General features: G+C 46.5%; 1 protein-coding gene across 3 annotated transcripts in view; it reads right to left on the bottom strand.

Moving 5' to 3' along the window:
- Nucleotides 1-6,455, bottom strand: part of COL12A1 (collagen type XII alpha 1 chain) — a 104,534-nt gene extending 98,079 nt beyond the window's left edge. For 2 of the 3 annotated variants that reach the window (XM_062572847.1, XM_062572845.1), the window contains exons 1-2: nucleotides 6,011-6,388; nucleotides 3,498-3,605 (exon numbers count right to left, since the gene is read on the bottom strand). In XM_062572847.1, coding sequence (XP_062428831.1) covers nucleotides 3,498-3,570 — 73 coding nt within the window. In that variant the 5' untranslated portion in view covers nucleotides 3,571-3,605; nucleotides 6,011-6,388. Of the gene's footprint in view, nucleotides 1-3,497; nucleotides 3,606-6,010; nucleotides 6,389-6,416 lie in introns of those variants that run through there. The other variant, XM_062572846.1, reaches the window with a different exon arrangement.
- Between the last annotated feature and the right edge of the window lie 10,578 nt (nucleotides 6,456-17,033).

The raw sequence follows: 17,033 nt of genomic DNA, 5'->3' as shown, positions 1-17,033 counted from the left end.
TATGTTCGAATCAATTCCTAAAATGCCGAAGACTCTGAACTTTCAAATGTTCAGTGGGATCAGAAATATGTGTTACTAAAATACCATGGAAATAAATTTTAGAAGCACAAAGAAAGGCCTAAAAGTCACTGAGGACCAATGATCTCATTTCTTTTGGGGGCTTTTGAAAACCCCTCTGTATTACCAAATACATTACGCTACATAAGCCATGATACCGTAACAGCATGCCCTTGAGATCATAACTAACTGGAGATCACATACCAATCTACTTGGCTTAACTATGACTAAAAAATAAAAATATTCTTGTCTATCTGAAGGACATAGATTTCCCTTTCCTCTTTGCAATTACAGATGGAAAACAGTGACAAAAAAGAATATCCTTGACACAAAGATATACACAGAACACACTGGAGTATTACAGTCCTGGACTAAAGAGACAAGAAACAAACAGATGACAAGCTATTGCATCACGTATGAGAAGTTAAAGCTGCTAGCAGAGAAGTCAGATGGATAGCAAAACAGAAAAAGTAGAATTTCACTGTAAAAGAAAAGAGCAAAGTGCAGAGCCTGAAAACTGAACTGGCTTCCTTGTCTGGGGTTAACAACCTCCTCCCCGCCATGGTGAAACGCCATGAAATTATTCGGGCTTTCGTTGTTTTTACCCCCTCTGCTGCAACAGTAAATGTCCAAATATAAACCCTTGCACTGGATTATTTCTGTAGGAAAGCTCTAACGTCATTCCTGCAGCTCACTGCAGATTACTGGTCTGCCAACAGCAACAGAGCACTGTGCTCACGAAGAACCACAAAGCACCTGCGATACTGATGAACTAACAGCTTCACCCCGGAGTACTTAGAAATCTGGGCGCATCAGTATCAGATCTACTTCCGGGGGGGAACTGAAAAATAAAGGCTGGAGGAGAGCAGAAAAGCAGAAAAACTATGTTCTCCCCTCCCTTCACCTTCACTCCACCTTCCCAGCCCACATCTACAACAAAGGGTCACATCAAACGGTCCTCTACCGTTTCCTCTCTCTTTTTCATCTTTTTCATCATCCAGAGCCTACCTCTATCTCAGGGAAACAAAATTCAAACTGCATCTCTGCTGAAAACCAAGAGAACCAAGAAAAATAAAAGGAAGGAGAAAAGAAATGCACTAAAGAAGCACCAGTCATACAACTGTTTTGGTGCTGGCAGCCTGAAACAGGACAGGTGGGGAAAGGATCGTGCCACAATATGAGGTGAAAGTTGGAGGAACAGACTAAAGGGACAAACATCCACAGGAGAACCTTAGTTCAGCAGACAGGTATAAAGTTGTAATGAGACCAGAACTACAGATACAATATGCAATTTACAGAATGATTCGAAATCGAAATACAAAGTTGAAACAGTGCTGGAGGATGGCTAGTTTATTGCAAACAAAAAATACTCTGCAAAAAGCACTGTAAAAGTAGTTTTTGCAAGAGTAAATCCCAAGGTACTCCTAGTTTTGATATCCTATTTTCAGCACAATTATTTCTCACTGCACATCCTTCTCAAGATGCTTTTCTGCTCTTCGAAACTCTTGAGTTATGAAGTGTTTCTTTCAGAAAGCTGAAAACAGAGTATGTCTTTCACTTAATACAAATTTCTGAATGCAGAATAATGTCAGTCCTATTCGCAACTGCTCTACAACTCACAAGATCAGGCTTTACCTATTCTTTTGCTTAACAATGGCCCATACCTCAAAATAAGAATTAAACAAACTTGGGCAGCTTGACCGGTAATGCCTCTAGTTTTACTATTACAATTTAACTATCTGCTTCTCCAGGCATATTTTTTCTAGCTTTCAATAACAATACTCAAGCTATTACTATTTTGGTCTACACTACTGCTAATTAAAACATTCCTACTTATATTTTGAAACAACCCACTCCACAAATGTAAACAATGGAGCAAGACAAGAGCAACATGACTAGCTCTGAATGAGATCCTTCCTAAAATGGGGAAGAATGCACAAATACACTCACCCTCCTCTTCCCTCAAAATCATGTATTTTTTCAGCTTTCTCTGGAGCAGTGGTCCTGCATTTCAAATGCAACTCTGAAATGACTTTAAATGACCTTTCCGGTTCTTCAGCCAACAACAACGTAGCGTGAGAGGGGAGGCAGCAGGCTGAATCTCTCCTAGGGTGACCAGATGTTATACTACTAGCAGAAAGTCATAGTTTCCAGAAAGCCAATCTTCCTTAAGTCTGTGTGCCCCAAGCGAGCACTGCTGCTGTGGGAGGAAATACCCCAGAGGAGTTCCTTAGATGCTGTGCTTTTAGCAGCCATAAGCCAAGGCTACTACATCCAGATACAGAGAGGAACCCAGCAGGCCATCATCAGATGACTTGTTTCAATCCAGTACAGGAAGAGAAGGAAAGAAAAAGCTGAATTTTCAGAAAATGGCTTCTCCTTTTTCCAAAAAAAATCTGGAGGAGTTCAAACCCAGAGGTTTGATTAACCCTAACATGGAGTCAGGCCCCAAGGGTCATCTACAGTCATTGCAGAGCAGACCGTGGAGATGGGCCTCATACATATATTTTTCTTCCTGGCATGCACTACTGCCAGAGCCATTCAGCTCGCACATAAGGAGGCACTTGCTGTCAGTCCATCACAGAGGCAAACGCTCAGGGCCCAGGTCATTCTGAGCCGCAGCATGTGGCGCAGCAGGCTCCGCCAACCAGCCCCGCGGCTCTCTCCCAAGCTTTGCCCCTGCAGTGCGAGGCAGGACGCTGCCGGGGACCTGCATCTCCAGCAAGGCTGGGCCAGGCCCCCGCAGGAAGAAGAAGGAGAAGGAGAAAAGGCCTCTCTGTGGAAGACGGCGCCAAACACGTGCCAGAGCCCAGCGAAGGCGGCACGGAGGGGCTCAGGGCCACGCACCAGGTCCCCGGGGCTGGCGCAGAGGCCAGCCCGGCGGGATGCCCCGGCGCGGCGGTGGCCCCCAGGGCCACGTCCCCCCACCCAGGCCCCGGGGGGCGACGCCTCCCCTCGGGGCCGGCCCGAACAAACCACGCAGGCGCAGCGAGCCGGACTCTGTGGGAGCATTTTATTTGAAAGCTTTGGGTTGCTCTGTGTGTGTGCGCGCATGTGTTTATTCCCTTCCCCACACCCCCCGGAAAAAAAAAACGAGATAAAAGCAAAGGCGGCTTTACAGCGCGGCTCGCCGGCAGCGGGCTGCGCGGCGGCGCTGCGGCGGCGGCCGCTGCGCGGGCGCGGCGCCTCCTGGCTGCGGGGGCGGTGTGGACAGCACACCGGAGAGAGACAGAGAGAGGGAGCTACGGTTTGTCTGACTAGCTGGGAGGAACAGAGCACAGAAGGAGCTGGGCAAGGAAGGAGAGGCGTTTCTCTGAAGGAGAGAAAGAGAGAAAGTGCAGTAGTTACACGCAAAAAAAAATAGGAGAGGGAGGGAGGGGGCGGCTGGAGGCTTGCTCGTCACCCAACGCGAGGGGCCGGGGGAGGGGGGCAGAGGTTACCTTCAGCCTCAGTGGAGGAGAGGAGGGCGGCGGCGCACAGGGCGGCCAGCGCCGCGCACAGCTCCATCTTCATCTCTGCGCTGCCGGGTCACAGCGACATGAATGAATCTGCAGCCACAGAGGGGGAAAATTTTTTTTAAAAAGTACATTTAAAAAAAAAAAAAAAAAAAAAAAAAAAGACAAGATGCACGGATTAGAGGGTGGCGTGGGTGTATTCATGAAACATAACAGCGCAGAACTGCGGACGCCACTTTTTCCCTTATCCCTCTTCCCCTCACCCCCTCCCCGCACCCACCCACGGGACCAGGTTGAAACCTCTGGACTTGGAAGCCGTGCAGAACCACGGCAGACCGCCGTGGCTAACCGGAGCGCCCAGCCTCGCAATAACGCGCCTTTTGTCCGCGGCTGCAGCGCCGAGCGCCGCGGCGGCCCGGCCGGGGCTCGCTGCCGCCCCGAAGCCACCGAATCCCTCCTTCGGCTGGACCATTTCGTTCGGCTCCTTTTTCATAACTGTTGAAGCACTTAGTTAACTGTGTTTTAGTGGTCTCAAGGCAGTTTGGAAAGTGCAGTAAAACTATTTTTTAAGGGGTTCTGCCTACGAATGTGCAGTTCTTCATCTCTTGAAGGTCTGAAATAGATTTTGCAGAAGTGTGTGTAACACACAGCTGAAACCTGAAACGTCTGCCTAGCCACGATGTTTCAACATCTGATAAGTCATTTACACATTCTGAGAGAAAATGCTTTTCAAATACATCATAAAAAGTAGGCAGGGACCGAGTATCGCAATCACTGCAGGTTGCCTAGCAAATAGGTGGGGATCAGGCCGACTTAGTGGCTCCTAATTGCAAGCAGCAATACCTTTATAACTCTATATACTCAAGGTCACAACAAATTACTCCAGCAAAATTTCCATACGAATTTTTGTCTTAGTAAGAGCTAAGATGTATGGCTCTCATACGTATGCATAAAATGAGGTGTTTTTTTGTTAATCTCAGTAAGCAGGGGAGGGGTGATTTGTTTGAATAAAGTAACAAATACAACATATATCATAATTAGACTGGAGGAAAAAGAATTCCACAAGCAATTAGGCAACAGATTTCCTCAGGAAGGTGCCAAAAGCAAAACAAAAAAAGAAGAATACATAAATCACTGGTCTGCAGGAACTACTGAAAAGGAATATATTTTCCTGCCATCTACGGAACTAAACAGCAAGGCACATTTAGTGGGTAGACGCTATCGAGATCCAACTATTCCTTTCCCAGCTACTGGCACCGAAGTTCACAGGCTCCTGCCGGACTGCTGCATACAATTACCTTAGTCAACTGCCTTACAGCGAGAAAATTTGCCAAGAGCCCGCAAAAAAATGAGCTGTTTTCCGTTCAGTGGTACCTCCCGCAGGTAAAAAGAAGTGCGATATTGACTGTAATGAGTCCCCATTCCTAACATAACAAGGACCGAAATTAATGTTAAATGGTCCTTGAGAGCTCCCAAATCCTTTCACTGCTCCGCATGGGAAACGGCAAGCACACTCTCTTTAAAGCATTCTGCAGCGAGCTCACCGAGCTCTTAAACTCAGTGTTTAAACGGACTTTTGTCTCGGAAATGTTGTGTGGGCTTGGAGTGCCATCTTTTGATCCTTTTGGAGAGCACCAGAAATGAACCATCGCGCAAAGGCATCTAGAACTTCATTCCTTGCTACTGCTGCAAGATCGTCATTCCTGATATGTATATATATTTCTTTTCTGCAATAAAACCTCTCAGCCAAAACATGCGTTTGACCGCAGTTCATTTTCTTCTCTCAAACTTGGCTGTTTGAAAGAATGCCTGGAGGTGGTGGAAGAAACATCCGCTCCTGGTTGTACTGGGACACTTTCCTTCTGCACACAAAGCACACTTTGTAGCAGGGCTAAAGGTTTTGCCTTTGATCTTAAGCAACCACTTAAAAAAAGATTAAAAAAAAAAAAGAAAGAAAGAAAAAAGCATACTTTCGCCAGTACCAGCACAATCTCACACTCATGCCAACCACAAAAATTACCGATGCAATTCCAATCCGTGCAGCGAGCGACATTTTACCACTTTCAAGAAGGAAAAAGAAATAACCTAAACGGAAAAAAATATGACTGAAAGAAAAACCCACTAGCTGTCAAAGCCATAAGATTTGGAAACAGAAGAATGAACTCAGAAGGAGCTGCACGTACACGGGGGAGGGGAGGAGAGCTCTCCCGCCAGAAGGAGCAGCGGGAGCGCACCTCGCTGGCTGCCGTCGCCGGGCTCCCCCGCCGCGGCGGACGCTTGCGCGGGCTTTGCGCGGGCACCTGCCACCGCCGCGCCCGACGGCTGCGGCGCACCCGGCAGGGACGGGGACACACGGACACGGACAGACACGCGCCTTCTCCCCGCTCCCATGTCCGGCGCTACTAAGCGCGACCTCGAGCGCATCCCTGGGCGTGCGCGGTGCAGGGGCGCAGCGCGGGGAGGAGGGCAGGGGGCCCCGCTGCTGGGCTCGCACAGACCTGGGGGGCGGCGGCAGGGTGCCGGGGCCGGTGGCGGGGCAGCTCCTGCGGCGGCGGCTCCAGCAGCAGCCGTGGGACCTGCGTGGAGGGAGGAGGAGAAAGGATGAAGCTCCGGGGGCACCTTGTGGAGGGAGCGGCGAGTAGCAGCGGCAGCAGCTGAGAGAGGAGGAGACGCCTCGGTGACTGTAGCTCCCAGCGTGAGGGTCCGCCTGGGAAGACTTGCCTTCTCCAAGTGGGAAGAGCCTCTTCTCAATCTGCTACTTAATAGAGGGCTGTTCCCAACTCTCAGTTTACCCTCGTAAGCGGTTACGAAACTGCAGGGAAGGTGGACTGTTGCCACCGGATGATATATGCGCTCCTCTGCTCCAGCAGGGAAGGGGATCCACTTCTGGAAACTGGCGCATACCTCGGCGCATTCCTGCGGCATGAGGCGGGCGGGCGCCGCGGCAGCGCGCCCCGAGGGCAGCGGCCCGGGCCGCCGTGCCAGCGACCACCCCGCCGCCGCCGCCCCGCCGGGCCCCGTGGGAGCTCCGGTGCGGGCGGCGGGGGGCCCCGCACACGGCCGCCCTCGGCCCAACGCGCGTCCGCCCCGTCGGGGGCTCGGCCGCCGGGACGCGTCGGCGGCGGCAGAGGCGCCCGCAGGGCCCGAGCGAAGGGGCGCACCGGGAAAGCTCCCGCTGGGAGCCCCGGTGCCGCCGGAGGCAGCCCACAGGCAGCTCGGCTGCAGGCGTGCCGCCCCCCGCCCCCGAAAAGGACCCACTAAATAATCACATGCAGTAATGTTAACGCGATTCAATTTCGTTTCGCCTTCACCCTCTCTAGCCTACACGCGTGAAACCACCCCCTCGCCGCATAGGTGTTTCGCCTCAAGCACAAAGCGCCACCGGGGCTGGAAGGGCGCAGGCACCGGTGCCCGCGGCCGGCGGCACGGGGAGAGCCGCTGTGCCACCGGGTGCCGAAACCGGCCCTCCGCTCTGCGGGGGCCGCGGGCAGGGCTGGTGCCGTGCGGCCGCGGGAGGCAGGTCCCCCGGGCCGCGGCTGCAGGGGCTCCGCGCCCGCCGGGCCGCCGCCGCCGGGACTTGCGCGGGGTCAGCGGTCCGACCGGGGCGAGGGGTTGCTCCCGCGCCCGTCGGGAATGGCAAACTCGGATTCGTTACACGCGCATGGAGGAAGCTCCTCCAGGGCCACTGCGGGTTAAAACGCGGGATTTCACTGTGCCCGCTGAGCGCGCCGCTGCCCCCTCCCAGCGCAGCACTGCGACGTAGAGACGTGCAGAGCGAACACGGAGCGCTACACGGGAGGGGGAAAAAATGGAAAAAGAGCCCCAAAGCCGCCGGTGTCTGACGCCCCTGTCGCCGCCCGCCTCCCGCGCTTGTCCCCCCCCCTCCCGCGCCGCAGCGCCACGATGCGCGGGGGCCTCCGGGGCCGCGGGGGCGGCGGCGCCGGGGCCGCGCCGTCGGGGCAGCGCGGCGGCGCCATCCGCGGTGCGGCGGCGCCCCCTGGCGGTGCGGGCGCGCGGCGCCGCGGGCGCGGGTGGGTGCGCGGCGCTGCGCGGGGGGCGGCCTGCCCCACGCGGAGCCCTGCCGCGGGAGGCGCTGCGAGGCCCCAGCTCCCCGCGGGCAGGGGCGAAGGGATTAGATAACCGAATAAAGAAAGGAAAGGAGGAAAAAAGGCCGGAGGAAAGGGGCCGGCCGGCGCTTCCACGACGGCGCGCTGGGGAGAGGTCCACGCGGTTTGGGTGGCACGCTGACGCCCCACGCAGCCAGGCCGGTGTGCAGACGGAGACCGCCCGGGGGACAGCTCCTGCGCGCGTCGCTGCGCATCGAGGGCGGGCAAGGCCTTGCGTCGCCCGAGCTGAGCCGTGCCGTGCGCCTCCTGGCGCAGCCCAGCTATCTTCATGGGAGCCCGAACGTGGAAAAGCGACTGATATCCCAAAGACACGCGCTGACATTTCCAGACACTTGGGAAGTGAGTCAGCTACTCTCAGGGATATGCCACAGTTTCGGCTGTCTGGTATTGATAAAATGTGTTTTGCAAAAACAACATCTCCCCCACTGATAAACTTCCAAATATTTTTGACCGATTAACCCGCTGCCCAGCTTTGGGCTGGATTTCCCGTTCCACATCCTGGAATAAAGCAGCCAATTTCTTTCTATCCAGATCTGATATGTGAAGGCACCATTTCTAAGACATAACGTTTGATGATTTTGTATTTTAATTTGGTTTCTTGAGTGAACACACCAAGAGCACCAGTATAAATTGGGTACGTCATTGGAACAACAGTTTTAGAAGCACAGAATCAGAGATTACATTAAAATATCCTTCCATGGCAAGTGAATTAATACAAATGAGATATTTTCATCACTCAGACACCAAAACTGTATTTTTTTAAATGTTATCTGGATTTCTCTATTGTGGTCTGACCAATATTTTATCTTGATAAAATCAATTAATGGATGTGATAAGAATAGAAGGAAATACGGACTATTCTATCCTAAGATAAAAGATTAATTATTTGGAAAATTTATTTTAAAATATTTAAATAATTTGGTACTAATTCTGCTCTACAGAGGCTCTCTGTATTCAGTGGGTCTCCCAAAGGTACAAAAATTTGCCCTCCTAAACTTATATAAGACTAATGCTAAAACAAGACTATGTCCTGTTCCTTGTCGCTGACCAGCTTTGCTTGATTTCTCGGAGTAAAATCAGGCTCAGAGATGACAGGAGCAAATAATTCATCGACTCCAAGGAGAGCAGGATTTTAATTTCAATTTTTAAATTTAACTATTTGCTCTAACCATTTCACTTCCCCTCCAAGATCTTTTACGCATAAAATACACTGCAGAATGGCCTTTGGAATGTGTACTTCCATACGTCACAATAATTAAAAGGCAAAATGGGTTGTTTTTAATCAGCTCCGTTGCTATGTACATTCAGAGTCTGAGTGCATAATATGTGATGCAGAAGGCATTTCTGTAATGCATAAACATTTACTAACACTCTCCTGTCTGCTTGTTTCTTAGACAAGTGTTAAACCCATTAAGACCATGCACTCCAGCTCTGCAATTTTCTTTGCTGTTTAAACAGAATCAGCTGAAACTTTAATGAAAAATTTAAATCTAAAAATCAAGATTTGAGTTACTTATACTTTTAATAATATTTCTCTTTTCTTGTATAGGTATGTGAGAGTAATTTTGCAGGATTTTCTTAGAAAATATAAGTGCTTTGGAGGTCTAAAAGCAAATGAAGCTACTTAGTGCTTCTGGCACCTTTTCCTGTTTTATCAGTCTCTATTGCTAAAGCAAAGTAAAACAGGACATTCTGCACTGTAAAAGCTTGGATATCATTTTCTGTGTGGATACCACATGAGATTTGGCCTCTGTGGCTTCCCGGCATTTGTATCTGCTTTTCATATATGTATCATATATACTTATATATATATACTTATATATATATATATATATATGTATGTATGTATGTATATGCCTTACACAGAAAAAGAAGCCAAAAATGTGCCAGCCCTTCAAACATTAAACAATGAATGGATTTAGCTTTAAGCGTTGTTATACAGGCAAATCTGTGCTTCTGCCAGTACATTACCTACCTCTACCTAGGAAGTGCTTTGCTGGTTTATCGCAGCAGCGTATCTAAATCAGACATTGTGTTAGAGTCATAGAGTCATTTAGGAGGTCCATTCCATCCTTACAACATGAAGGATCACCTTTACAATGTTTTTTTTCTTCCTTGTAAAATCAATCATAAAGCTAACAAAATGCAGAAGGAAAAAATACACCAAACCTCTTCTCTCAGGCCCTGCCTTCTGTGGCAGGTTTCCAGTCAACGGCATGAGAAGAACTCAGCCTGGAGTTTATTTATTTGGATAATTTCATTTCAGAGCTGGTATTCAGAGAGCAGTACTAGTCTGACCTCTTATTACGAGGAACGGCTTCCTGTATTAACAATGTGCAGCCAGTCCTGGGTCCGTCTGAAATCCACTCATTTAGTGGAACTGCTGATATGGACGCGGTGTCCCCAGAGAGCATTATGGCAATTAAATGGTTATCTATCTCCCCAGGTGCATTTTCCTTAGTAACTGTTTATTTCTATACTTTATAGACTTTAGTCTATAACATTTCCCATCATGTAATGCTCTGGATGTAAAAAAAAAAAAAAAAAAAAAAAGATAAACTGGAAAAGTAAATAAATCATTCAAAAACAGGGATAAGGGATATAAATAGAAAAGAATTGGCCTTCTAATGTGATTTGGGAGTTTTATAAAACCCAGTTAATTTTTAGACAGTCTTTTTTTAAAAGATAAAATCTTTAATATTAAAACAGGCAATAATTACATGTTCCCATGCACACACAAACATGCTCTATGTTAAAACATTCATAAATTACATTGCTTTGTTTCAAACAAGCTGTTTTATATTTTCATAACAGAATCCTGATCTTCCTATTTAGGAAACATTCCCCAGTGAAGCCAGCACAAATTTTGCTTAAAGAGAGCAAGAAAAGAAATTAAGTTCAGACAGAGACCCTATACATTTACTAGGCACCACATTATGTCGTAACACGACAGTGCCAGTCACAGCAATGAACTAGCTATAGAGACTCGTGGATGTGTGTCTAAGAGTTCCTCCTCTCCTCGCAGGTAAAGGTTCCTCGATGAAAGAATGATGAATCACTGACAAAACTGGTCATTTAAAAAAACAAATCTTTAAAAAGTCACTAGGCACCAGCTGCTACTTGCAGAACAGTATAATACAGTAGACTCTGAGTACCTAATTTCATTCAGCACACGATGAAATGTTGATAGTCATGGGTTCCCTTCGCTTTTCTAGTGCAGTCACTCCCTGCAAAGAAGCACACAATATTCATTTGCAGCAGTCTGAAATGGTGCAATGCTATCTTCTGAATACGAACATTTTGCACATTTTCTTTCATGAGTCAGTACTTCTAATATCAAAAAATATCAATATATTTTATGATAGCAGGGTCTATGTAAGGTAGGTAGGCTTACAGAAGAGAGAAGCTTGTGCCTGAATGGAGAATCAGTCCTGACAAGGTGTTAAAAGTTCAGGTTGTGTTAGCTGGTCAATGATCTGATCACATTTTTATGGACGATGGAATAATTAATGGTGCAGGGAGGATTTTAAGACTGAAAACATCGTCTTCAGTGGCACCAAAGTCTCTGAGTGCAGAGGGGTGCTGTGATTCCCCTGCTGAGGAACAAGTCGGAGAGAAGCTGCCAAGGGAGAATACTCTGCTTCTACTGAGGTCCCGATGTGCACCTTTCCTAGAAGGTTTAGAGGGCGTAAAGGGCAACCCAACATTTCCCGTCAGTTCGGCGAGCCAAACATTCAGTGGCTTGAACACTATCACAAGTGGTACTGGTAGGAATACACAGGACCACAGTAGATGAGGATGGAAAAGATCCTGAGAAGCAATTTAGTCCATCCCCAATTTATTTAAAGTACACCGAGACTTCAAAGAGGTGTGTATTATAAATCCTTTTTGCTGTACCTAGTACTAAGAGAGTGTTTTCACTTCCTAGTGGCTGCCAATAGCTTGTCAGGCGATTCTTGCCTTGTCCGTATTTGGACTATAAGCACAGCAACCGGAAATAAGTTCTATTTACAGAGAAAAATTGTACTCTGAAGCAAAAGGGGAAAAATAATGATTTAGCAAAAACAATGCTGGAGAAGCCTCTGTCTTTTGATGATTCCACAAAAAAGTGGTCTAGGTTTAATAGGGAAAAAAGTTGATTGCTTAACTGGCATCACTGCAAACTCTAAGCCTGAGAGCAAAGAATCAGGACTGGGAGAATGCTTCCTGCGTGTAACTGCTACCAAACCCCACCAGTCTTGCTAAAAATCCTTTGGCTGCTACAGTACGTCCTCGCTTGCAGTCATGACATTTTCAGGCCATTTCTAAACTCTGGGGCAGATGCACTGCCCAGTGCCCTCCCCCCCCCCCCCCACTTTAGTCTCAGTGCCTTTTTATCCAACGTGGCAATTTTGGGCACTCACCAAAAATAAGAACGTGCACAAGAGGCAAAACTTGGGTCAGGACATGGCCAGGAGATACACCAAGCCCAAGGAACTGGGTACTCTGGGCTAGATATGCTTCCCCAAGACTTATAAGGCTCTATTTGCATATGTCACATATCACGGGAAAGTCCTGTTGATGTGCATGGAAATTCTGAGTGTTTGTGAAAAAAAGAGTCAGGCCTGAGCTTTGCCAGCAGGCATTAAAAGCACTGCCAGGGCATCAGCTGTCTGGACACTTGTGAACTCCACATGAGCTACCATAAAAAAGAAGCTTATTTCTTTTGCACAAACTGTTACTAGCTAGTGACTAAAGTGAAAAATACATGGAATGAAACAATGCAGATTTAACTCAACATTTTTTAATGCAGCCTTATGGTTGCTACTTCCCAATATGTTGAAAGCTGACAGTTCCAAATACCAGAACATAAGATTTATTTGAATTATAAATAGATGTTGCCCTGTGCTTCGGTATCAGAAGCGCTCTGTTGTATAAGCAGAAAATAATTGTTTTTTTGGTTTTGCTTTTCAAGGTTACTTGAAAGCTCCTGCGCACTATTTGCTGGCAGCCTTTTTCACCTGCTGGAGTTTAGTGTCTCTCATGCATCAACACCTCTGCAGTTTGCAGAGAGATTTCACAGGAAGCTGTTAAAATGTCTCCTCTCATATGCCCTTTCCTCCACTCTCTTGGATGCTTTCCATCTGGCGTCACTACTCTGTTAGTTTTTAGCCACTCTAGTTTATTGAACATGCCTTGTTTCTGGCATTGTCTTGATTTCTGTTGTAACATATTCTTGTCCGCAGAAATGAGCTTGCTACCAGCTTCAATGTCTCTTATCTGCTTTACCAACAGCAAAGAAAAACATCTGCGTAGTATTTTTAAGCAAATAGATAGCATTTTTAGGCACAAATTACATTTGGAAACACCACTGTCTGCTGCTTTCCACCCTTCACAGTTGCTTGTCCTAGAGTGTAAATGCTCAGCAGGAAATCTCACCCGTCAGTCCTTGGCCCGGTGCTCTGTGAAACGGAGCCAGGTAACGTGCTGCTTGAGGACACCACAACACAGGACTTCGCTGCGTCCCGATCCTCTTCCCCAGGTCGGAGAAGCAGAGGTTGCAGGATAAGGTCCCTTTCGTTATGCTAGGACTAGCACCGGGACCTTATTCGCTAACGAAAACGGCGGAAGCGCCTTCTCTAACCTGCAGAGTTTAGAGGCAGACGGAGGGTGGGCGCCCCAGCGCGTGCCTCCCCGCCACAGCTTTGCTGCGGGAGAGCGCTGGCTGCGCCCGTTGCTCTGTCGTGCACGGTCACCGCAGGCAGCGTGCCGCTCCAGGTTAAGACACTCACGCCGAGGTACGTGCACGTGAGCTCGGTGCCTAAACTCCCGCAACGGTCGGCGAAGATCTAGCGAACGCACACGGTGGGCCGTGCTCACCTGGGGCCATCTGAGGTGCTGCAGGCGCTCTGCCTGGCCCCTGCTGCTGTCCCACGAGTGCAAGGAGGTCTGGTAGGTCCTGTGTCGCATTTACCAACCCCATACAAATGCATCACATGGCACGTGATGGTGCTATGTTGCCCCATGTTTTGGTAACTGACTTAAGTGCTCGTTCTTTTTTACCCACAATAATTTACCTTTGGTATTTTTGTCAGCCCAGTTCTCTGCTAGTGCCAAGCTTTGTAGCTTGTTCGCATAAACACCTATTTCCTGGGAACAAGAGTGACACCAGCAAATGTATCTGACGTTGATCAAAAGCCATTTCAATGACAGTGACTTCCACTCACTGCCAATCTGCTTTTGGATCTCAAACCCAATAACGAGATAAAGATTTTGGCAGAGGTCCCTATCTAGCTTGAAAAAATACATCATATGTAGCTTTATTGTCCAGTCATGTGGTAGATAGATAATCTCTCTTCTGCATGGTTCTTGAATGTTGTGATTTCCTTTTACAAACCGCATTTACATCCCATAATTAAGGTGTGGCAATCAGAAGTTACCATTCCACTCTTATTTTCTAAAAAATATAGCCGTATTTTGGGTATTATTTCTAGAAGTAATACAATCTTAGTAGTCTTTCTCTTTTGTCATAGGTTTTTTTTCTATTATTTATATAATTTTAATAAAAAAGTTTCTTGGTTTTGTTCTTCTAAAAAGTTAGGCTATTTATATAAGTGCCTAAATTTGGATTTAGGCATCTAAGTTTAGGCAGTCATTTCTGAAAATCTTAGCTGAAAGGAGGTGTACCAGCCCCCCAGGTCACTGCACTGTGGCTCTGTGACACAGTGGTCCCAATGCCATGCTCCACACATAGCACGTATTAGCACACCACACTATATTTAGCAAAATGTGCCCTACTGCTCCTAAGAGATCACTGAATAAGCCTTGATAACAGAGTTGGCCTGGCTCCTTTGGAGCTTGTAGCTTTCCCACTGCACAGTGGGATCATTAAAATGTTTTAATTATATAATTCCCTTTTGCATAGTGCCACGATAGATAAGATTGCACGTGTGTGTCAGCCTTTCCATTATAAGCTTCGGGTCCCAAGGCATTAGTCATCCCGAGTAATTGCTCACACTGAGATGAAAAAACAGGGAAGCATTTTCGTATTAAACAAACATATGTAATCCCATTGGTTAAAGAATGGTAGGTTAAAGGTCTCGATGCCATTAGAAGTGAGTCCTTGAACATCTGGCAGGAAGAGAAGCTGTTGCTGGGAGCAAATTGTCTCAACAGGGCAGACGAGCTCTAGCAGGACTGAACCTCCCCCCTCTCCTTTCGTTCTCCAAAAGCACCTCCAAGTAGCTATGCCTAAGGTTACAGTCACATTGGTGAGAATGACGCCAGGATATTCACATAGAAACGCTTAGAGGAACCTTGGGTGTGTGAACTTTATGGCCAGATCAAAAATTTCTTTCTCTTACAGCCCAGAACTTACCATTTTTCTTCATTAAAAGGGAAAAACTGGGAAAAATGAAAGACAGACACCTGCAATCATTTAATTTGATTCAATGATTAATTTTATTCACTTAATGCTGCTCTTTCACATTTTGTCAAAAGCAGATATCCTTCTTGGCCTTGAGAAGTCACCTGTAAAATTTTTGTTCTAAAGAAATGGAGGATCTGAATAGCTTCTGGTTCTTCGTGGCAGATGAAACACCTTTGGATAAGCACATTTAACACCTAAGTGTTCTTTTCAAGGAAAACACACTTCTGTGCTACTCCTGGTGAAATCCCAGGGAACTGTGAACTTCACTGCCAGACACAAGAAGAATTATTCCTTAATAGAGCTCTAAGTATAAGTACCATTACACAGATACTGCAAGATACACTACTCATCTTAATTCTACCTGCCCTTTAGAAATTTAAATGAGAGTAATGAGGTGAGAAGCACCTATTCTACAATATGCTTTTAAAACAGCACTGTGACATTGGTTATTTCATATTTATTTTGCAATAAGTCTATTTAGAAAAGCTTTATTTAACTAACTCTAAACCTCTAAGCCTTTTCAGTATTGTCTTTTCTGTTGTAAGTCTTCCCACATTTTGCTATACGTAAAGCATAAAAGTTATTTGATCTTATCTGATCATCCCTTTCCATTTTATTTCCTTGCTCACCAGACAGCATTTTGTCTCTTCTGGAACCAGTGAAGACCTGAGAAGGCAAGGGACAGACAGGCTGGCAACAGAGTTTCACCAGTGAAAATATCAAAGCTGGTTATAACAGTAGCAAAGTAGTGAAAGGAGAGACAAGAGAATTACATGCACTGCAAAAAAACAGACAGAGGGGGACAGAAAAATCCTTACTTTTCTAAAAATCAGGTTGGTGAACTGGGAACTCAAGGAAAGAAACACATTAGCGAAGGACAAATCCATCCCTCTGGGGCAATCTTCTCTAGTGTATCTGGCAGGCAATAAGCTATTCACCCCTATGGGTGAATTTAGCTAGTTGCGAAGTTTGTCAATGTAAATCTTGATCAATTATTTTTGCCAGGACATATTTTATTGAGAAAAGAGACACGAGTGTGCTTAACTTACCCTATTTCTCAAGGAAAACCACGATAAGTTAGTCTAATACCTGGAAATAGTAAAAGCTAATCTTGAGAAACACTCAGTCAAGACCCCAAACATCTCTCAGATTGTCTGCTCTGCCCATTGAGTTTCAAGACTTGATACTCACATTCAGAAGAATAGTACAGCACAGCCAAAAGAAATTCTTCTCAGATTACCTTTCGGGACAGGCCATCATTTTCACAGTAGAACTGACTGAAGACTGAAAAAATAAATTATAAGGCTCAGGCAAGTTAGACTAGAAAACATGTTATTACTAAAAGGAACTTCTTTTAAAAAACAGTTGCACAAGCACGTACATGAAAAGATATGCTGGTTCAGACTTACTCATCATCTAAACAGCTTATATCGGGTCAAGTCAGGTTGATTAGTTTGATTTTGTCTATCTTTGGAAGTCTGATTCACATTAGCAACTATGAAGGTCAACCTCCAGCTCTCTGATATGTAACAAAATTGGAAAATAATGGGGGAGGTAAGCAGGACAGCTTAATGAGAAAGATGGCAAAATAAATTCAGCATACCCTTGCTGTTCAGAGCAGCAATAGCCAAGATGACCAACATCAGAAAAGCATTTTCACTCTGAGATTTGGGAAAAGAAAACAAGTACAGATAAGACTGTATAGTTACAGTTCTGTCTGTTGTTTTCATGCCACTTATGAGAGCTGTGGCCTTTTTCCATGCTTTTAGGAAGCTGCTGTTGCAATATTGTGTATTATTATTGTCCCCAGACTTTTACTGAAATTTTGTGTGTGTGTCAGGCTAATTGGATCTGCAGTTATATCCAGCAGCCAAGAAGATGTAGTCCAGGACACTGTTCAAAGAGTAGATAGTTGTGTGCTACCTGCCTAATGGAGAAAGCAAAACATGGTCTGTATGTTTGAGGTCTCAGAAAGGATCGTTTAAC

Source organism: Rhea pennata, chromosome 3 (assembly GCF_028389875.1).
Source record: "Rhea pennata isolate bPtePen1 chromosome 3, bPtePen1.pri, whole genome shotgun sequence".
Lineage (NCBI taxonomy): Eukaryota > Metazoa > Chordata > Aves > Rheiformes > Rheidae > Rhea > Rhea pennata.
Note: the sequence above shows the minus strand (reverse complement) of the source record. Positions and strands in the feature narration are given on the sequence as shown.